The sequence below is a fragment of the Brachypodium distachyon genome, chromosome 3, assembly GCF_000005505.3.
Source record: "Brachypodium distachyon strain Bd21 chromosome 3, Brachypodium_distachyon_v3.0, whole genome shotgun sequence".
NCBI lineage: Eukaryota > Viridiplantae > Streptophyta > Magnoliopsida > Poales > Poaceae > Brachypodium > Brachypodium distachyon.
Genome location: NC_016133.3, coordinates 27,151,696 through 27,174,122, shown reverse-complemented (window position 1 = coordinate 27,174,122; position 22,427 = coordinate 27,151,696). Strand labels below are relative to the sequence as shown.

Below are 22,427 nucleotides of genomic sequence, written 5' to 3'. Positions count from 1 at the left end.
TGAGGGAGTCGGGGCCAACGGCGAATCTTCGGGAGGCGGCGCATGCGTGGATTTGGCGGCGGCGGTAAGAAGTCAGCGGCAGTTGGGAGTGAATGTGGAGGAGGAATTTTTTTTCCTCTTCGAGGTGTTGACTCCCTATTTGGAGGGGGTACAGGAGAGAGGTTTTTTTCCCTCCCAAAAAATTTACTCATTGTAAAGTATTTTTGGAGGGCTGCTGGGCTGTTTGAAGAAGAAAAAAACAGTTATTTATTTTTGGGAGTCGGTTTCTCCCGTTGGTGGAGATGCTCTTAAATTAATGGGAGCGGTTGGCGAAGCAAAGTAGGGATTTTTTTGGTGGATGAAGCAAATGAGGCGAGTGCCATTTGGGATTAGACTTCTTAAAGATGAAATCGTATCTGAACATTTAAGGATGCCCATCGATGCCTCGTGTAAGTCAGCAAAATGGCAAGATAAAGAGCTTTGGGCACATGTTTTTCTTTTTCTTTTTGAAAAGAGGGTGAACACACAGTGTTGCATCAGCTGATGCACACGACCATTCATTATTAAACTAATCGTGTAAGTTAGCGAGATATTGCATAAGCTTGACATGGTGGCTTATCTCTTGATCTTGCCGATTTTAGCTGCATTCACACAATTTGCTCTACCTCATCATGACGCTCTTCTTCAGGCCCCTAGCGTGTCTAAGTTTTGTAGAAAAGAGTGGCACAGAGTGGCCGCTTAGTCAATTTTCAAGCTCTGAGCAACCTCTACTCCCGATCTAGCGATATGGGAGGACATGACTCCTGCGTCAAGTTTTTCCTTCAGGCTCCAGGCTGGGGGTAAGCCAGATTTCAAGAGTAAGAGAATGTGAGGGACATCATCTGTCGGATGAAGCAAAACACTTGGAAGCAGCAGCAGAAGGACCAGAGAAAGTTTTTTTTAAGCGGAAGAACTAGATTACGGTCTTTTTTTTTTAAATCACTTGTAATTTTATTCAATCTAGAAAACTTTTACAGGTGTAGTCCTTGGGATCATAAACACAAGAAATGACAAAGTAATCCCTGTAGCTAATAATTACAGTGAAATCTCTTGAAAACATATTTTTCATGGTATCCAGCTTTGCATCACAAAATACAATCCGAACTTCAATAAAAAGACTGCGATTAGACTGGAGAGACAACATCGTCACTCGTACCCCTACACGAACTTGACTATCTTCAAAGGTTTCAAAAGGCTTCTTGAGCCGCACATCTAAAAAGATGAGAAGCCGTGAGCCGTATTTGTGCCAGGATGGTCCACTGTAAATGCAGGTCGTCGAACCACATGATCTTCATCAGAACACCAGAGAAAGACTTCAAAGTCACAATAGATCAAATCTACAAAAGCATCATAACACACTAGCAAATACTCATCAAATCCATATGAACGGATTTGCAAGGAAACGAAATCAAAATCCGCAAGATCAGACCCATCGAATCCGTGGTGAGTTTTGTGACATTGTCCGATAAGGCACCACCAGCGGCGGCAGAGAAATAACCAAAGTACTTTTATTTTTGACGGCATCACACCCTTCGCCATAGCGTTGCCAATGAAAATCATCAGCACTCATAATTCTAAAAAACTGAGTACATCTAGAAAAACTGAGATTTTCCAACCTCGCAGCGGCAGGATGTTAACAGAAGATGAGAGTAACCGGCGAATACCGACGAAAACGATGAGATCAAACACTAACACTAATTTTTCTCATCAGGGCTCCTGGCGGCGGCGAGAGGAGAAGACCGGAAATAGATTACGGTGAGCAAGAATGGCAAAGTAAGCACACGCCGAGCAAGATGGGCCCGCAAAGTAAGCGCACGCCGAGCAAGATGGGCTGAACAGCAGGCCCGCGAGGAACCGGAGGCCTCCTTGCCAGACGAGACTGTGTTGTTGATGCGCTCGTGCGCAGCCGTTTTCCTTTTATTTCCACCTGCTGCCTGCATATAGCTTCGTAAAAAAACTGCCGCCTGTAGCAGAGCATCGATGAGCAATTCATCTTAGATCCTGATTAATTAGCACATCGCCTTTTTCTTTTTTTGCGGGTCTGCAGAGTTCTGGTGATCGCCGGGCGCCGGCGGTAGTGAGGAGACTCCGTTGGGAGACTGGACAAGGTCGTTTACAAATCAGATCACTACACAAATCTGCTGGTGCAAATGTAGAGCATTTTGTACAGATCCTATTCCGCTCCCCGGCCGTGTTCCTCTAAAATTGATGCCTTTTACACGGTTACACCCTCACCATCATGTATACCAGCTACTACAATTCTTGCCCACGGCAGCAGCCGGTCGAAGTTGGTCGATGTATCATCCGCTTTCAGTCTGGTCACGTGACGAAGTTGTGCAGGAGCTGTGACGACGAGCCGAACCGCTGCCGGTCGTCGGAGCCGTCGACGTACTCAAACGCGCCGGCGTCCATTCCTGCCTGCTCGGCTGATCCTAGCCCGACAAGGGTGACGCCGTCGTGCCGGCCATGTAGGCCCAGCGTGAGTCCGCTGCCGCCCAAGTCCAAGAACCTCTCGCCAGCGCCATCATGCAGGAGGCCAGTGTCGTAGGCGTGCTGGCGTTGGCGCTGATGCAGGCGGAGGCCTTCAATGGAGGAGTATACAGCAGCATTATCATCGAGGCCGGTGGCGGTCGACTTGAACGGGTTGACTCCCTGCATCGTGCTCGACGGGCTCTGCAGATCCTCCAGCGCCCTGGCCGGCTCCGGCTCCGGCTCGTCCTTCCCCTTGACCTCCGATGACGAGTTGGCCTCCATGATCTCCTCGCCAAACTCCTCCCTGTACATCTCCTCGATCATCGGCTTCCACAGCCGGACACGAGCGTTGATGAACCAATTCGACACCTGCGCATAAATCAAAAAACAATTTAAGGATTCATTGACTTTCTTGCAAAAGAAACGGTGATCTCATCTCATTCGATCGCACCTGACCCCTGGTCAAGCTGGCCTGTCTCGCCAGCATCAGCTTCTCGGGCTCCTTGGGGTACGGGTGGAGGAAATGCTCGAAGAGCCACGCGCGGAGCACGGACACGGCGGGCTCCGGGAGCCCCCGCTGCGGCCGCCACGCCGCGTGCTGCTGCTGGATCACGCACCCGAAGCCCAACTGCTGCCGCCGCATCCGCTGGTCGATGTACCGCAGCCGGTGGATGCCACCGTGGACGTCCGGGGGCGGCTCGCCGAGGCTCCGGCGCGCGGACCGCAGCTGCGCGGCGATGGCGTCCCTGAGCGACCGGAAGTGGCGGGAGATGGTCCGCAGCGCCACCGCCGTGTACGGCCTCGCCGTGCCCCGCCCGGCCGCCGCGTCCAGCCACGACGCCACCGCCCGCATCTCGTGCTCGTAGCCCCTGTACCTCTGCTCCACCTGGTCCAGCAGGCCTTGGAGCGCCGTCGCTTTGTTCTCAAGCTCTTGCCTCTCGGAAGGCGACGGCGACGGTTCTTCTCCTGCCGGGGAAGAGTTCACGGCGGGGTCCTTCCGGTCGTCGTCGTTCCCAGCAGCGTCTCCTGAGCTGTGGCTTCTGTTCTTGTCAGGCTTCCGCGTGGGCGTGGCTCCAGCGTCCTGCACGCTCACCAGCTCGTCCAGCAGATCCCTCGCCGCCTTCAGGTACCGCGACGAACCCCGAGACGCCACGCCGGTCGGACTGAAATGGGGGTAGAGAGACGCCTGCACCTGTGTGGCGAGGCTCAGTGAAAGGAGCCCATGGCGTCGCTGCATTGCCTGACTGCGCTGCATCATCATCTGATGATGCTGCGTCTCGATCTGGCTCTCCTCTGCCGCGCACATGAACGCGAGCTCGTTCTGGGCATCGCCTTGTTGCGCGGCTGTTGCCGGGATAGGTGCCAGGCCTGCCGTTGAGGAGGACCCTGGGTAGTGGTGGAACGGCATGTCCCCGCCGCCGCCGGCGATGTCCTTGTGCCTGCCGGGGGCGGAGAAGAATGTGGCCATGGCCTTCAGAAGAATACCAGCTAGCCCACCTGATCGATGGAGTGGCCGCCCACCTTGTCTTCCGACTGCTTCACTATGCCGGAGAAACAAAATTTAAATCCAGCGACTGCACTGTATCTGCAGAATTGAACACGATTTAGTACTCGATGAACATGGTATTTTTAATTTGATCAATCAAGCATACACGGTAGTAGTATTCAGCAATCTTTTCAGACAGTTTGGTGCACTCACCAACAAATGGACCTAACTAGAAGCAAATAATAACACAACAAACAGCAAAACATAAATTCACAATACAATATAAAATAGCAGTAAAACAAAGCTAAACTGCTAAAGATGTTCAGCGGAACATGCAGAGAGAAAACCGATTTAAAAAAAAACAGAACAATGAGAGACAGTTAATGGAATCAGTGAGTACAAGCTGCTATCTTGGTTATACCTCTTTTGAAATGAAGAAGCTGCTATCTTGGTGTGATGTTATTGGAGGAGCTACCAAGAACAGAGGTGATATCTCAAGGAGAGCATTATGTTGCAGCTCTTCTTTTTGTTCTCTCTCTCTATCTCTATTTCGTTTTGGTTGCCCTCAGTCGGTTATGGTTGCTTTAATATCCTAGCTCCTGTCTTGAGCAATGACATGCTGCCACCACCCAATAGTTGCTGCCTAACACTATCTCTCTACAAACAGTAAAGAAACCCCACCCACAATTTCCTTTTGTTATTTCCATCTGTTTACCATATGAGTCTCTTCATTATATACACATCCTTCTGTATGATGAAGTTGTATGTCCTGCTAAACCTAATTTTAGAAGGTACTCATAGTATAAATTTACATATGTACTTCAATGAGATTTTTTTTTGACAGCTACTGATTGTCTGACTAAACTTTCAAAATCGATTTTGTGTTACTTTGATATATAACCTCTTGACATTTTTTTTTCCAAATTTTCAAGAGCCTTTCTTTTTCACCAGCATTTTTTTGTACTTTTGCTGCGTCAAACTCAAATAAAATGCATCAAACATATTTTTTAATCACGGGCAAAAAAAGTAACACCATGACACACCATTTTCGATTGAGAAATTTGGCTGTCGCATTTTCGTCCATAGAACATTTCAAGTAGATTCTTGCCGCTGAGTTTGTTCAGTTGCTGCACAGAGAAGCAAGCCTGCTCCCTTGTTTCTTGGCGTGTCTGACCCTAGAGATGCTAACTTGCCGGTTTAGGACCTCTTCTTGGAGCATATGCTGAACAACTAGAAGAAGTTGGTGACTGAATTTGTTAAGGTGTATTCATCTGCTAACCACCAGTTGGTAAACATAAAGCTTCAAGCTCACTTTCCCTTCTGAACCCAACAAATCTCTCTACCAAGCACCAGTTCTAAAGCATAGAGGACTAAGAGGAGGGTCGCTGCCATCTCATTTCAGGAACTAGAACTCGACCCAAATTGCCACACACAAAGAGAACAAAGGTAGATGCACATGCAAAAGTTCACATTGTTGTAATTGGATAATACGAAGTAAAATCACAGGTTACATTATACTGTGGAATATGAGGCAAGTTGGCGTAATCTATGTCTCCGGATTGTGACTAGTTCATAGTTTTGTGTGAATACGTCCTTTTCAGATATCTGAATGTTCCCGGTAGTTACTGTAGTTTAAGTTACCACAATTTCTCCGTTTCAGAAAAGTTACCACGGTTTCCTTGTTCCAAGCTATTTGAAAATACTGTAAAATGTCCAGATCATGCATTTATTCCCATGAAACATAGGTTTTACCACACCAAGTTTCAGGCTCCGCACTGGATTAACTACATTTTCATATTCGTTTCGCTTAGGGGCCTTATTATATTTCACTATTATGACAGTGATCGTCCTTAGTTTTTAGTGTACTCCAATTTACCAAGTCATATAGCTTGTGCCAATCCAAAATCACATTTTAGAGGCTCTCAGGGAAATCATTGCACGTGACAAATTTAGTACCATCTACTTGGATCACCCGCAGTTCATTCTTTTTCAGATCAGCTTGTTGAGTAATATCAATGCAAGGGTTTGTTTTAAGAATTTCATGGAAGTTTATGATTGCTTTCAACTTGTCCCTGTCACTTCTATCTTAATAACAGATGAGCTTAACTTGGCCATATCTTCATTGGGATCAGGTGAATGGGACTAGCCGTAGTGTCGTTGCATAATTGGCTGATCTCTTTCTAGGATGACGTGCCCAAACTAATGAAGATTTTCTCCTGATTAAAAAAATTGCAGTATAGGAATAGAAAATGAAACGGCCAGCACTCAGAAAGTTCAGATACTGTTTAACGTCATTGACAAGTGTGTGCGACCAATATGATCTTTTTGAGAAAGAAAACAAAGTAAGTTTGGCCAATGGTTGGTGCAAACGTAAAGCAGACTTTCCTGAGAGATATTCCGTAGAACACAGTATCGCACTTAATTAATACTTTTGTGCGGAGACACCAGCTAAGTAGTCAATTCCGGTATGCTCGTGATATTAACTGAAGTGTAAACATTTGCTACAACCGAGGTACTCCTACCAATTTTCATCAGCTAAATTAAGTTGTTCTGCCTCCTTGTTCAAAATATTAGTGACAAGAAAGAAAACTCGGGGTAGTTTTCTTGTCTGTTACTGTATTGAGTTCCTAGTGTGGAATTCTACATTCTTGAACTGCATTAATATGTTTTGATTTGGACTTCTGTTGAAGCAATTTTTCTGCTGGAAACATATCCACGTACCACAAAATCTAGATTGGACATTATCTCCTTCCGATGTTAGACCATATATGGCATTTCAGAAAGTACAGAATATATAGATTGATTGTCCTTGAGGGCATCTGAAATTTTAAATGGAGCACTTCCACAAAACTATCTCTGATGTCTCCTGTGACTGTAGCATGGTAGTGTGATCCTTTGCAGGGCAATTCTACTCCATGCCCTTTTCGCCTGCACCACTGAAAAGTACAAAGTTATACACAGGAATCTAACAAGTGAGAGACCTGTAGACAACAGTGTGATATAGTACGCTCTCTTTTTTTACTACGAAAACAATATCTAAATTATGCGTTCCTTGCCCCCTTTAATAATAAGAGACTGAATCACACTTTTTGGCCTCTAGTTGTAATTTTGTGACAAGGTTTACTCCATCTGTAAGTATTGCCACATTTTACCCTTTAGTTGTGACTTTGTGATAGCTTTTACCATATGATGTTATTCTCCTAGAAATAACAAGCTGGACAAACATGCCACGATGATGTGGCGGCTAACTCGGCAGACAACTTAAACGCATCGTCGCTAGGTGGCGTATCAAATTATGTTAATTTCTACCAACATATGTTAAGTTATGACATGTACGTAAAGTTTGATTAAATTTTATTGAATTCGACTACTTTGGTTCAGAATTTGAGAGGTACAAGATGTAGCAGACTTCAAAAGAGTTTGATAGAATTAAACAAAATTCTATGGTTGTCTTTCCTGGTCACTCTTGATATGTTGGTCCACTAAGGGGTTAAAATGCTGCAAAATGTAGTAAGATCTATCATGAAATCACAACTAGCCCCTAGGGGGTAAACGTAGAATTTACTCTATTGGGAGCCAAATTTATTTTTACCCTTGTAATTCTTTTTGATATAATGCTTCACAATGGACTTGTAATTTACAGTTGTAATTTACAAGGGCATTGGACCCAAAACTAAACTCCCAAACAGTCCCCGAGTAAAAAAAAAATTGAAAAATAATTGATTCCTTGACAAAACCAAATCCTACAGTGGATTTTCCAGCACTAGACGAGGGGAACAACTAACACCGATGAAAAGTAGAAAAAATGTGCTTCTTTCGAATGGAAGAAGAATTCATAGCTGCATAACAGGTAACCTTTGGTTCCTCAACTTGCATGGACACTCGATTTTTTTCGGTAATAGAAACTTTATTGTCCGGCCTCTGCATTCAGGATGCATACAGCCCGATATCTTTGCCTTAAACTACAGTCCGATCATTACATTTGCAGCAAATGGTTGTTGTCTCATGTTGGTGCTGGGTAGCTGGCACTCGAGTTCTTGGGCGACTCTATCAGGGCGACCGTTTCGTCCGGACGCGTATGTTTCTTTCCGCCCGAACAAAACGCATATCCCCATGCGGCGACCCATTTCCTGAGCTGACCGTTTTGTTGTCCGGACCCATTCAGGACCCAAATCTGGGTCGAGTTTGCGTCTCCCCGCACGGGCGGACATGTGCTCGCCAGTCGTTGTTCTAGTCGTTGTTCTACCTCTGGCCCTCCTATATGCGATCCGGCAACCCCATTTCACCTCTCCACTCCACTTCTCCACTACCTCTACGCGCTTGGTGTGGCGGACGAAATTAATTCAAGCAAATAGTAAGAAATGTTGTAAAGTTGTCACGAGACTAAGGAGTTAAAATGCGGCAAGATTTTATTTTAATGCAGTAAGATCTATCATGAAATCACAACTAGAGGGTAAAAGTAGAATTTACTCTATTGGGAGCCAAGTTTATTTTTACGCTTGTAAATTCTTTTGATAGATCAATCTTTTTAGACAATGGAACCTTTATTACAGGGCCTGTCTTTACCTGAAACTGCAGTCTGTGAGTCTGATCATCAAACACCTCTGATTCAATATACCCCCTTCCTCTTACGAAAAACACAAAGATGGTTCAGACATGGTGGACATTAAATAATATTTTCTTCTCTTTTTTCCGCCTGGCTCCGAACACCACTCGCTATTTTCGATTTTGCCGAAGATTGCATCGTTGGATCTCCACGAAATTTCACGAGATAGTAGTAGACACAATTTCACACAATCTCGCTGAAGGGATCGGCGAAAAGTTTCTTGAGCCAGCGGGAAACAGGCGAACAAGTCAGAAGTTCGTGTTGTCCCGCACGGACATGAGAAATCCAAACATCACTCGGTGTTTCGAAGTTTTCTGAAGATTGCACCGTCGGATCATGATTAAATTTCACATTGTAGTAGTAGAAAAAATTCCGCACAATCCCACCGAAGGGATGGGCGAAACCATTCTCTAGGCATCAGGAAACGTGAAAACAAGTTGGATGTTCTTGCTGTCTCGCACGGTCCCGAGAATTCCAAACAACACTCGGTGTTTCAAAATTTTCTGAAGATTACACCATTGGATCGCGATGAAATTTCACGTTGTAATAGTAGACAAAATTCCGCACGGTCCCACCGAAAGGATCGTTGAAACAATGCAAGAATCAGTGGGAAACATGTGAACATCGTATTATCACGCACGGCTTCAAGAAATCGGAACAACACTCCGTATTTTGGTATTGGCCGGAGATTTCACCGTTAGATCGCGATGAAATTTCACAGCGTAGTAGACGACACAATTCCGAACATTATCACCGGAGGGATCGTTGAAACAGATGTTGAGGCAACGTATATCTTATGAGAGAAAAAAGAGGCAAAACGAAGTAAAGAGTACGAAGAAGAAAGAAAATGTGAAAAGACCTCCTACCATTCTGAGTTTGGAGGGGGGTTGTATTGAATTAGACCTCTCATAACAATTAGCAATAATAACAATTAGCAACAGTACCAAATTGTTCTTGTCTCATGTTGGTGCTGTCGTGCATGGAGGTAGCTGGTACTCGAGTATTTTGCGGGATGCTGATGTCCGATGAGCACTCTAAAAGCAAAAGCCGAGGCACAAAATAGAGGGAAATTAATTATCTGAAAAGAAAGTATTTACACAGAACTATGGAAAATAGGGGGTTGCTTCTTCGCGATTCACATTGCAGATCATCGGAGTTCGTCATTCCGGCCCCGCCGGCTTCCGGTCCCCTCGCCGGAATGCTTATGTATGACTAGGGCAGCTGCCGTCACCGGAGGCGCAGGAGGCGCATTGGAGAGGTCGTAAGCTGTCGCGAGCATCCTCTCCTCCGTGGCAAGCCGACGGGCGTCGTTGTCGGTGATGGAGTGCGTCGACGCCTCCTTCGCACGCGTGATGTCCTCGGGGTCTAACCCCGCCTCCGCAGCTTCCTCCACCTCAGCCTCCGTCGTATCCGCGTCCTCCGCCTCCGCTGCCGCATCCACCTCCGCAAACGCCTCCCTGACTATCTCGATCTACGAATCGGAGGAGGAGAAGAGGAGGGCGGAGTCAAACGAAGCCAATCCCTTGCCGGCGTGGGGGTGGGCGCCGCTCGAGCTCCCCTCTCCAGAGGCATTGTAGCGGCGGCGGAGCCAAAAGGAGCCAAATCCCTACCCGGTTGCGGCCAGCCTCGGACTCGTGGCCCTGGGCTTCCTCGGTGATGGTTAGCCGGCCGCTCGTAGGGTTTCCGCGGTCGTGGGGACGGACTGCCAGACTCGTGCGGCGAGTGGCAGAGCAGATCGGGGGCCGCATGTTGCCAAAGAAGCTCGCCAGAAATGGAGTGGGTGGCGGTGGCGGAGGAGGGGGTTGGATTGCAGCAAAAGGGAGTTCGAAGTTGATCTGATAAGCCCCCTCCAAACGCTACACATAGTGCACAGAAACGAAACGATTCGGTTCACCAAATTATGTTTTCGGTAAATGAGATCGATGGCCCAAAAAAAAGGGCCCAAAACCAATACGCGAGTTCGGATCGCTTGGGTTCGGTAACTGCTAGAGTTGCTTTAATGGCAAACGGATCGGCACGCCTGAAATCTAATTATTTTTGCACCTGAATCATCCTCTTCTCCATATTGGCATACTTCACCAAAGTATGTATTAGGTGACACTGGAAGTCGCGCACTTTTGCTTATGATGTGCCGTGAAATTTATGTTGATGAGATAACGTGTGTAAGATATTGTCCTAAAAATATACGAGTAAGATATTCTGGTCATGCTTAATTTATGCGCCTGATTATGTAACTACTACAAATAAGCAGTGTCTTGAAATTTATGTTTTTTTTGTGTCAGGTAATCCGACGATATCCAGGTCCATTTCCTTCCGGAAAAAAAATGACAATTGGCTAGCATTTGAAGAAACCGTTGCATCCGAGCTAGGAAACTATAATCACAACATCTGCAGACCTAATATGTACTCCCTCCTTTCCTAAATATTTGTCGTGCAACTTGCACTAAAACAGCGACAAGTATTTAAGAACGGAGGAAGTAGTCTTCGTCTCAAAACTATTTTTTCGTTCCTAGTGCATCAAGAAAATAAATTAGTTTCTGTTCACAAACTTTTCCTCGATAATAAATTTTTTCTTAAATTTCACTCCAATTTTTTTTTCATGAAGGATTAAGCCACAAAGAAAATCATTCTTAATCTTGGTGCTCATAATTATGATGTATGGGTCTTCCTTGCTGTTTTTCTATCAAAAAAATATAAGTTTTATTGATGACTTTAGCAAGTTTACATGGATATATTTGCTAAAAGAATCATGTATTTCTGGTCTTCCATAACTTTAAACGATATACTAAGTTTAAATTTGATAGTAAATGCAAACATATTTGGAGGTGAATATGAGAAACTAAACTCCCTCTTTCAAAAACTTGTTATTGTTAGTCTGGTTTGATATGAAAAAGACTATTATCGTTTTCATTCCTAGTTCCGCATTGCAGAAGAAGCACTTTTGGTAAAATGGCATGTCACATGCGTGGATGCTGACATGGAGGTATAGACAAATGGCGGGCATGATGGATGGGCTTCGAACGATACGTGCTAGTTTTTTTCTCGGTCTCTGCCGTATTGGTGATAGCAGGTGCGGAGATGTTGCTAAGACGTGGCATAATTGTAAGTATGTCATGTCAAAAACTAGATTAATTGTGAACTGAGTCTAACTTAGGTGGCTTGGTTCCTTGTGGTGGAACCAGCCCACCCAGATTCAAGTTCTAAACTTGACATATGGGTGTCACATTTCTTGGATTATTTCAGAATTTAACCAGCGCTATTATTTCAGTGGTAGGTGACGTACCTATCAACAACGAGGCGCCAGCGGTGATTTTGTCAATCTCTCAAGATCTGCCGGCTCAATCTTTCAGGAGATGTTCATAGGGATAGGTGTGCGTGTGTACGTTCATGTGGGTGAGTGTACGCGCGTGGTGTGAGCGCCTAATGTGTTCGAAAAAAAACTAGGTTAATTGTTTTTTTAATCGGACTAATTGGGGAAGCTTACTTTAGAGAATCTCCGTCCAGATAGAATCCGGCAGCGCTCCAAATACTATCTCTACTGCTCTCTTCCACCCTCTCGCTCAAGAACGGCGGCCACGCTCGCGTCCTTCTCCCCGCGCCGCCACCGCCCATGGCGTCGCTGCTCCGTCTCCAGGCCCTCTCCCTGACGCTCAACACTCCCCGCTGCCTTCCCTTCCATCTCCGCCTCGCCGCAGCCGCGGGGGCACCGCTCGCACGCCGCATATCTGCCGCTGCATCCAACGGCTCGCCGGAGCAGCGGGCCTCGGAAACGGTGAACCCTTGTCTTCCCTTTTCACACTGCTTCTTTTCAGTTACTTGTGATGCCGGTGCCTTGTGGACTTGTGGAATGTGACGTTTTTGTGGGCATAGGCCATTGTTGTTCCCTAGTGCAGCTTAAAACGGGAGAAAAGTTTTATTTTTCTGTACTGGTAGTTTCAGAATACTGCATTTCACTATAATAACTATACAATTTTCCAGTGATAAAAGGTATGCTATTTATTGATTTGATTGTGTTGTTGCTCATTTTGGTATACAGGATTTGGAGTCAGGGTTGTATCTAGTGGCGACACCCATTGGGAACCTTGAAGATATCACCTTGAGGTATATTGACTACGAGAGCTGTTATGATACAGACATATAGTCAATTCTTAACATCATCGTGCGTGTCAAATCACTTGGTAGATAGCTTTATGCTTCAAGAAGGTCATGTATTATCTTCTGATACTAATCTTTGTGTCACGATATCAGGTGATTACTAAGGTTAGGCTAATAAAAATGATAATGGAACATACCATTTTTGTCGTGAAAGGGGAATATATTTAGGACCTTTTTTTCTTTTTGCGAGGAACATTTATGAAATCTGATTGTATGTTCCTAATAAACTCATACCAAAGCTCATGATGATGCAATAAGAGAATCTGGCAAAAGGAAATGGGGCAATAAGACAATGTTCTATTTAAATTCCTACAGATGAAATTTTTTTAGTGGTTCCATAACCCAATTAATACCATGCCTCAGTTGACTTTGCAAGGCAGTTAAACTTCTAGTGTGGGAGGAGACCAGGACTGACTTGATTTTAACAAAACATGTGTTACTTTCATGTGCGGGACTCGATTTCTCCCCCTTCTCTGAAGAGTACCAATGGCTTGTTACATGCTTTTCCCTGCGTTCCTAAATTCATGACGAGAATTTAGGAACGGCCACAACAAGAATTTAGGAACGGAGGGAGTATATATGAAAACCATCGTATTAGTTTGCATTTCCTGAAACAAGGATCCTAGAAATAACCTGATGGCTCTTCTTGCAGGGCATTGCGTGTTCTTAAATGTGCTGATGTCATACTCTCTGAAGACACAAGGCATTCTGGAAAGTTGCTTCAACATTACAACATCAAGACACCTCTTGTGAGTTGATTGTGCACCTATTTTTTCCATGTGCGAGCTACAAGTAGCTGCATATCCCACCCTGCTGTGGATGTCCAATTGAACTTAGAACTTAAGCTATAAGTTTCCAGCTCAGCTTCCATAAGTTCAACGAGCGTGAGAGAGAGCCTAGTATCTTAAAGAGGATTCATGAAGGGGAAGCAGTTGCGGTGATTAGTGATGCTGGTACTCCGGGCATCAGTGACCCTGGCATGGAACTGGTAAACCGACTTGCTCTATTTGTTTTATTTGAACTTGCACCTTACATTGAAGAGCAAAGAATAATGTTAATAGCGACCCACTTCACATAATAACATCGTTGAAGAGAATGGTATACATGCTATCGGTTAGTTGATGGTCTGGTATGATTTATTCGCAATGAACAACACACAAACTTGGTTTTCAAGTCTCATGCTGCTCGTAGATGTGTGAGATATGAAACATGGTATCTCGTTCTTCACAGGCCAGACTATGTGCAACTGAAAAAATTCCTGTTATTCCCATTCCTGGGCCTTCTGCCGCAATGGCTGCTCTTTCTGCGTCGGGTTTGCCAACAGATGAATTCACATTTGGTAAATTTCGCTGGTACTGTACTCTCTTTATTTACTCATGGCAATCATTCTTTGTTAGATTCAGTTCTGATTTTTTTTATAGTGGGTTTTTTACCTAAGCATGGCCGATCAAGAAAAGATAGGCTTGAGCTATCTGCCCGTGAAGCTGCTACACAAATATTTTATGTCCCTCCTCATGGAATTCATCAATTTCTTGTTGATGCGGCTTCGTCTTTTGGTGATTCGAGGTAACTGATGCTGTCACTCCTGTGTGTTGTTACAGGATTTACAAAATTTTTTGTTGCAAAGTGGCAAGTGGAAACCAGTAAAGCACAGTAGTACTGCATCTCTCTCTATATTTATATTGCAAATCAGTAACTCGCCGTATGAGCAGCTTTATTCATGTGTAAATACAAAGCATTTATATTTGTGGTATATTGCATGCGAGCCATCTGTCAGATATGTTGACCTATCTTGTTTTCATTTATGTGTTGAGATTCAGGCCATGTGTTATTGCAAGGGAGATAACAAAATTACATGAAGAGGTAGTCCTGCAATTGTTTACTTTTAACCTATCCATCCTTCATTACCTACATTTCTTTCTTTTCGTACAATCTCCAATAGAACACTCCAGCTGATCGTCACAGCGTAACATCTACTGTAGACAGGCTCTTTTGACTTGAAGTGCTGTGGTTTGCAGAGCTATATTGCTGAATCTGCTGCCAAGTGCCACCAGATCCGTCTCTACTTTACTGATTAATTAAATCAATAAGAGCAAATCCAGTCTCATTCAAATATTTTGTAGCATTGAGTTATACGCTTATACCGAATTAATTTGTGTACCATCTGAATTCTGAGCCCTTTGCATTTGCGCCCTTATTTGCTATACAGAGTAATACCTGTGCGAACTTAAACATCAGTTCTGTTAAGTGTAGGGTCATCGGTTCTTTTAAGTGTAGTATGCCTATATAGGGTGACTTGACTGTGTGACCTCTATTGTAGTCTAGGTTTGGCCCATGTGGCACTGAACTCTTGTATATATTTATCTAAATTGATAAATGAATGAGAAGTTGTAAACAATCTCTCTTTTCCCGAAAATAGGATTGTGCCAGTCGATGTAAATTTACAGTTTCTGCATTTGTTTTGCTTTGCAGTCCTGAACTTTATATATTGTTGCAGTTTTGGCGAGGAACTCTAGGTGGAGCAAATGAAGCCTTTGCAACTCGACAGCCAAAGGGGGAAATCACAGTACTCATAGAAGGGAACTCAATTTCAGTTGATGAAACTCCATCCGAGGATTTCCTTGAACATGAACTCAAAGAATTGATGGCAAAAGGGCATGCCCTTTCAACGGTGCACATTCAGTTCAACTCATTGATACATTTCAAGCTTAAAAGAAAATAGTATATGGAATTTATAGTTTTTACCTGCATATTCAGTATCTTACCATATAATGGTTAGATCAGCTTATTTTGTTGCTTCTGAACTAAATTTTCCATTATAGGCGGTGAAATTGGTGGCTGATGCTACGTCAGCAAAGAAAAAAGATGTTTATGCACTCGCACTGAGGGTGTTTGGAAAATGAGTAAAATGCAAAAAATGCTTGTTCCAGGTAATTAAACTATTTATTTGTGCCAACATCTTTATCTTTGTAGGTATCATGAACATGCTGGATGCCTCATTGCTATTCCTTGTGTATTCTGCAGTACATAGACTGTTGGGCATGTCCATGGTCAGTAATTGCATGGACATTGGAATAGCAGGGATATCAGGTCTTTCTGAACAAAGCAGCTGATTAACATTTGAAGGGAGTACGGAGAATTCACTGCAAGATTGCTGGAGGACTGCATCATTCTTCATCGTTAGTCATTACTGTTTCGTGATAAGATGGTTTCTCCCAGGAAAGTAGCCATGCTCAGCATTCAAATATTTTCACGGCAATACATCATGGCCAGGCGGCGCTGGGCCTTCAAAATGCCAGATGTTTTGATGTAAAACCAGCTAAAGATGGATATAAATTTAGAAGTTTGGAACTTTTCTTTGCTCCATTGGTGAATGCCACAGTTAGGTGATGGTTGATCCAACATAACAGGGTCACAAATTTGATAAAGCAAAATTGCAGGACCATATTGACCAGTTGGATTCAAAAACAACCTGATGGCCAGAAAGTGTCTAAATTAGATTGTCGTCACCACTGTTGATGTTCGGCTTGTTGTTTACTTCTTTATGTTTCTTGTGAATCACATGATATTTGGAAAATAGGTACCCACTTTTTTTCCCTTTGACGACCTAAGGCTAAGGGTATGGCCAAACCATGGTATCTGAAGTCCGCTTGAATCTTGCAACTGAATCAGATATAACCGCCTGTCATGTTGCTTGTTGAAATATCAGAACTTGTCTGTTGTTAAACCTGGACGGAAAGTAATGATATGAATATTTTAGAAGACAATGCAAATCAACTGATCATCTGTTGAAAATCTCCGAATCCGGAAAGAGGGGGATTTGTAGACTAATCTCACCTCCTTATCATCTATTGTTAAACCTGGACGGAAAGTAATGGCATGGCGTGGAGTCTTGAAAGAAACACCTCTCGGTATCGGGAAACATATGTTGGTTTTCCTCCTGAGCGAACATGGCAGTAAAACGCACGACTGGCGTTGCAAGTGGACAAGGACAGCCGGCTAAGCTGCTGGACTGCGCCGCGAAAAAGCCAACGAACCTGTCCAGCGGATCACTGCCTTCTCAAAAATATAAACAACAGTCTGTCTGTAAGTGTCTATTTTTAGCCATAACTACATGGGAGTACAAGTTACATCATCAATACAACAATAAAATTACAATCTGTAAGTTGTCTATAAGGATCTTACCGACTATCTTTAATGTTCCAGTCACCACTCTAAACCTTAGAGCAGCGCGCCTATTGGGCGGCTACGGCCACACCTCAAAAGTTACCGTTCTAAAGCTCCTCCCTTCATCTTCCTTCCCTCCCTTCCTCTAGTTAGGGTTCGGTGGCTCATGATTTCTGATATTTGATATGTTTTTTTTATTGTGAATCTAGACTTTCTGATATGTTCTTGCTTCCACACATCCTTTACGGCACTTGTCTGTTACTCCCTCCGATCCAAAATAAGTGTCTCAGTTTTGAATTAAGCCTAGTTCAAGTCTAGTTCAAAATTGCAACACTTATCTTGGATCAGAGGTAGTACGAGTTTGTGATATGTTTTGTTGCTCCGGAGTATTATTGTTATTATCTACAATATCTTTGTTGTTCTCTTGGAACCAAATTACTTCCTTCATTCGTTTCTAAATATAAAAGTTATGAAGTCAATTTTTTATTTTGACCAAATTTATAGAAAATCATATCAAACATACGATATCAAATAAGTATACTACGTAAATATAATGATGGATTAAAAAAAATTTAAATTGGAGTCGAATATGTTTGGAGACTTTTTATAAAACTTGGTTAAACTTAAAAAAGTTGACTCAATACAAAGCTACGACTTCTTGCATTTCATAACATAGGTACTCCTCCATGAAAACTAGGTTATACTTAAATTGGAGTAGTAAATTTACTGAAACAGTTGTGTAGATTTTTTCTGAAAGGTGGTATTAAATTACTCGAACGGGCATGGTTGTTACAATCACACTCGAGCTAGCGCTCCACGCAGGGAATAACAACACCCAAAACACCACCACCAGACACACTAATGCAGAACTTCACAAGCTCAAGTGCAACAACATTGTTGAGGCGACTAGTGAACTTTAACTGGATGCTTGGATCAAACGGCACAAGGTGCTGAATTTCTAGATGGCAGGCTGTAAAGAGGATCTCATGTTTGAAGAGTCGAGATAAGGCCCTGACCTCGTTTCTCATGTGCCAAGATCTCCACCAAAGAAACATAAGTTTGGACCTGCCTTAGTGTAGTTCATTATTTCCGCTTTATTGCAGTTCATTGCTTCATGAAAACCACCTTCATGTTCTATAGCATAGATAGAACAAAGGGGAGAGACATTTTTGAAGCGGTGTGTAGATTGTTACATGCAGAAGCAGCTTATAAGTAACATCTTATTATGGTGTTTGAGCCACAGTTGAAAAAAAAAACTTTGCCTTCTTTTTCATAACATATGCTAATTTTTTGTAACAGAGTAGAGTGTATACGTATCATATCCGTAACAGAACAGAGTGTATGCGTGGAGATTTGGTCAAAAAGAGTGTATACTCCTCGCAAGGATCAAACCTTGGAACCGAAACAAGGCCACAAAGGACTCGCTCACCCCTCCCGCTCAGCTCATCCGCCCACCGCCACCCACCTCCCACAGGGCGCAGACGCAGTCCCCTTCTCCCCTCCCCTCTGCTTAGTCGAACTTCCGCTCCGGCCTCCGGATCCCCTCTTCCAAGTCGCGTGGTGCCGAACGGCGAGATCCATCCTTCCTTCGGTCGAAGTAGCAATGAAATCCGTATCTGTCCTGTTAGTTGTTCCAGATTTTGATTCAGATTGTTCTAACCGCAGCATGTTCCCCTTCTGTGCACACAGTTCCTCTGCTCGACTTCATTGATGGAGATGCGGATCATCGGCAGAGGAGAGAAATTTTTTGAGGTAGGGCGAATTTCTCACATTTACTGTTTTTCTAAGTTTGCAAAATATATTTCAATAAAATTGGTTTTCCAGACTTTAGGATGGATTTTTGTCATGTACATCTTATGATATATAGTCTATTGATATTTATGTTACATACTAATTTTTTCTCATATTATATTTCAAATCAACCATAATTGAATGATCGTAATAACAAATATCTACAACATAGAATATATGTCTATTATTCTAATACAAACAGTCTTTGAGCGGAGTGAGCAGATTACCAACAACTCAATTTTTTATGAGTAAATATATAGTTATATTTTATTTCCAAAAATATTTCCATATTTACCGACCTAAAAATATCAAGTAGATATTTGGCATAATAAACAACGCCTTCTACAAACTTCGAGAGACATGCTATCTTATCAGCAAAAATTACACAATCTGAAACATGGTATGTCAATATCAGAACTCACTAAAAGTAAAATACACCACTTAGCATGATTATCATATCTACTGTTATCAAGTAAGATGGTTTCTATATCAACTTTCATTGAGCAAGAAATATGAGCAAAGGAACGATAGTTAAAACATCAGTGAGCAATCGTACATGGATATCAACACTAGATAGCCAAAATAACTAAGAGTGCAGCGAAGTTGCGTCTCCTGAAGAGCCGGTCTTTGCTGGCCATATTGCTGTCGATTGCGCAAAGGCACGTTGGAACGCACACGCACCGCCTCACGCAGGCGTCACCGTCGAAGTACGAGACAATTGACCCGTCGTCGCTGTCTCCGACGACGTTTTTCTCGGACCTAGACCAAATGTGTAGCTTGACAAGTCATCGCCATCGCTGCCTCTATTGATCTAGAGTTAAATTAGTTGAAAGTTTGCAGATTTATTTTATACAGAGACACATATACAAATTCTAAAGGCCCAAGCAAACGTACATCTAAAAAAGATTTAATAATTTGTCTTAGAATTAATCCGAATAGCCAACAATTTTATGCAACGGTTACGGTATCTAACACGAGTTTGTCATTCTTTCATCTATCATGTATTCTTAAACATTATCACTAATCCCAGTTTAATACGTTGTTCTTGCATTTTATAAGTTTGTGAAACATGGTTCAAAAAAAGTGCTAAGCGAGCGGTGAGGCACCGCTGAGAGGAATTGATGCTTAAGCATTCCGTATGGACTCTGTTTTTGAGAAGTTGGCGGGATTCTTGGAGAAAATCAAGGGGAATTGGAGAATTTGAGATACACTGTTGCTCGCCCAGGAGAAACTGGTAGGATCCTTGGGGGAAATCCAGGAGAGTTGGAGAAATTGGCGGGATTCTGTTGCTCGCCCTGGGAAAATTGGCGGGATCCTTGGAGGAAAAAAGCGAATTGGAAAAATTGGAGGGATCCTTGGAGGGAATCAGGCGGGAGAGAGAGAAGCCGCCCCTGCGGCAGAGAATTGTGCTAATGAGCATTATCAGCGCTTAAGTAGCCGCTTAGGGCCTAAGGGCCTGTTTGGTAGGCTGCAAACCGCCTTTTTTTTTTTCCTTTTGGCTTATAAGCCACAAAAGCACCTTAGATGCTTTTCCTATTTAGGTGATTTTGACTTTGCCTTTTTGCTTATACCATCATCTAAAGATATCAAGTCAAATGTCAAAAGCCAAAGACGAAAGCATCTAAATAAGTGCTTTTGTGGCTTAAAAGCCAAAAGTCAAAAAGCGGTTTTAAGCCCAACCAAACAGGGGGCTATGCAACGCGTTTTCCCACCGATGAGAGCTTTTGCGCGCTTAAGCGATGCTTTTTTGAACCATGTTCATGTTGTGAACTAAACTGTTAATTTACTGACGTGTAACCGAGCATGTTTACTACTTGGCACTAGGGGTGCGCGTGGCTCGGATCGATCCGACAGGATCGCCATCCCGCTCCGATTAAAACGGCATTTTGGTTCACCGGTCTAGCCCATAACTTTTTTGGCCCATCTGAAATCCGATCCAATTGAACCATAGGTTCATCGGATCGAACCATAAACCAACTAGCGTTCGCTGCCGCCACCTGCGAGCGTCTGCTCTCCCTAGCAGCCCCGAAGCAGAGAGGAGGAGCTCGCCCCCGACCGATGCGGGGAGGCTGCCGTGGACCGAGGTCGTGGTGACCGATGGTAGATTGCAGCGGAATTCCTCGACGGCTTTGCTGGCCGAACCGACGCCTGCGCCAGTCGAATCAACGGTGGTGGCAAGCGGCGGCAGGCGGCGTCGCGGGCAGGATTGGGTTGTCGCCGGCCAAAATTCTGAGGGGAACGGGGTCTGGGGCTCACGGACGCAGCTCCCTGTCAACATCCACCCAGCATCCTGCCTGCAATTCCACCGCCGATGCTGAAGCCATGAAGGTAGGGACGTGTGAGATCGAGATAGGCAATCGGAGGGGGGGTGAATCATTGCGCGGAAGCAAATTAAAACTTTTCCCGAAAGTTCAAGCCCTAAATCACCTTTCTGTCCGTGATAGTAAAACAGCCGTAACTTTTGATTGGGTGAACCAAAAATACGTCTGAGTATGCAAAAGAAAGGTATTGAAATTATCTAACCAACAAAACAAGAATCAGCTCAATCGGACGTACCAATAAAAAGATAGGATCAAAACAGTAACAGCTGACAGAAAGGTACGAGGATTAATCTAAAATTAATTTTGAGGAATAACAAGAAAGATGAATTAATCCCAATCTTCCCTTGATCTCGTGAGAAACCTGCAGCAACGTGGTGTGATCTTGTGAGAGAGCTGCACCAAAGTGTTAGAAATATCTAGCACGAAGATTTCCACGAAGATCCGAGAAAAACAGATGACACCGCCAACGAATCTCTTTATTGCAACGATGTCGATCGATTACAAAAAATGCAACCATGCATCAAAGAACTCTCCAAGAATTGATCTTGATCCAAAGCTCTGAGTTCGCTCACATCCTTGCTAAAACCCTAGCTAGGACGCCCTCTATTTATAAGGGAAAATTCGCGACCCTAAACCGAGTCCGAATCCAACACGAACTCATCTGTCCCGGTCGGTATTCTGCCCGTGGGGCCCGCATAAGACCTCGAATTGAGATGACTCCAAAAGCACAGTTGTTCGCCTCGACAACACGCACAACTTTCATGGGAACCACGTTTCAATCAGACACATCAATGTTTCACCTAAAACACTTGCCAATGTTACATATCACATATGATTTCACAATCTCCCACTTGATGAAAACATTGGCAACATCTCCTTAACACTAGACATCAAACATTGATTGTGTTGTCGCGCGGGGCTCCGACACCGGGGGCGTGTGGTCACGGCCCCCTTTTAGGTTCGGCAGGGGCGTCGGGGATCGCTCCGGCGATCGCCGGCGTGGTCGATGGTCCTTCGCGACCGGCGAAGAGGTGCACTCGGGGTGCGCACTAACAAAGAACACATGCACGCACGTTTTTACCCAGGTTCGGGCCACCCGGAGGTGTAAAACCCTACGTCCTGCCTGTCTGAACTGGTATTGATTATGAACCAAGAGTTTACATCTTGCCGGGGGAAGGTCCCCGGGCTCTCTCTCTTTCCTTGCTAAATGCTACTTGCTACCCTCGGACCAGGGCTAGTTGTGAGCTACGAGTCTGTGTACCGTGTGACTGTCGAACTATCCAACCTTCGGGAAAGCATGGAACCCTTTGACCGCGGAACCCTCTGACCGTCGAACCCTTTGACCGCTGGCGGGGGTCCTCCTTTTATACTCAAGGAGATGCCACAGGTGCCACGGTGCATGTGCTACAAG

The 22,427-nt window shown here is 44.1% G+C and overlaps 2 protein-coding genes across 4 annotated transcripts; one reads left to right on the top strand and one right to left on the bottom strand.

Moving 5' to 3' along the window:
• Positions 1-2,109: 2,109 nt before the first annotated feature.
• On the bottom strand, positions 2,110-4,655 carry LOC100835424 (BEL1-like homeodomain protein 7). Its single transcript, XM_003571731.4, has 3 exons — positions 4,398-4,655; positions 2,942-4,075; positions 2,110-2,859 (listed from the first exon to the last, which is right to left on the bottom strand). The coding sequence occupies exons 2-3, from the start codon at positions 3,956-3,958 to the stop codon at positions 2,338-2,340; spliced, it is 1,539 nt and encodes a 512-aa protein (XP_003571779.1). The 5' UTR covers positions 3,959-4,075; positions 4,398-4,655; the 3' UTR covers positions 2,110-2,337.
• Positions 4,656-12,077: 7,422 nt separating this feature from the next.
• LOC100822973 (ribosomal RNA small subunit methyltransferase I) lies at positions 12,078-16,333 on the top strand. Of its 3 annotated transcripts, none has more exons than XM_010236421.3 (10): positions 12,079-12,354; positions 12,619-12,683; positions 13,390-13,486; positions 13,597-13,725; positions 13,968-14,076; positions 14,159-14,303; positions 14,552-14,600; positions 15,235-15,408; positions 15,560-15,667; positions 15,762-16,333. In XM_010236421.3, exons 1-9 carry the CDS (start codon positions 12,193-12,195, stop codon positions 15,638-15,640), a joined length of 1,011 nt encoding a protein of 336 aa, XP_010234723.1. In that variant the 5' UTR covers positions 12,079-12,192; the 3' UTR covers positions 15,641-15,667; positions 15,762-16,333. The 3 variants fall into 3 exon arrangements, with proteins under 3 accessions (XP_024318199.1, XP_010234723.1, XP_003573919.1); XM_003573871.4 differs by having other exon boundaries at positions 12,080-12,354; positions 14,558-14,600; XM_024462431.1 differs by lacking the exons at positions 14,552-14,600; positions 15,560-15,667; positions 15,762-16,333 and having other exon boundaries at positions 12,078-12,354; positions 15,235-15,397.
• Positions 16,334-22,427: the final 6,094 nt, after the last annotated feature.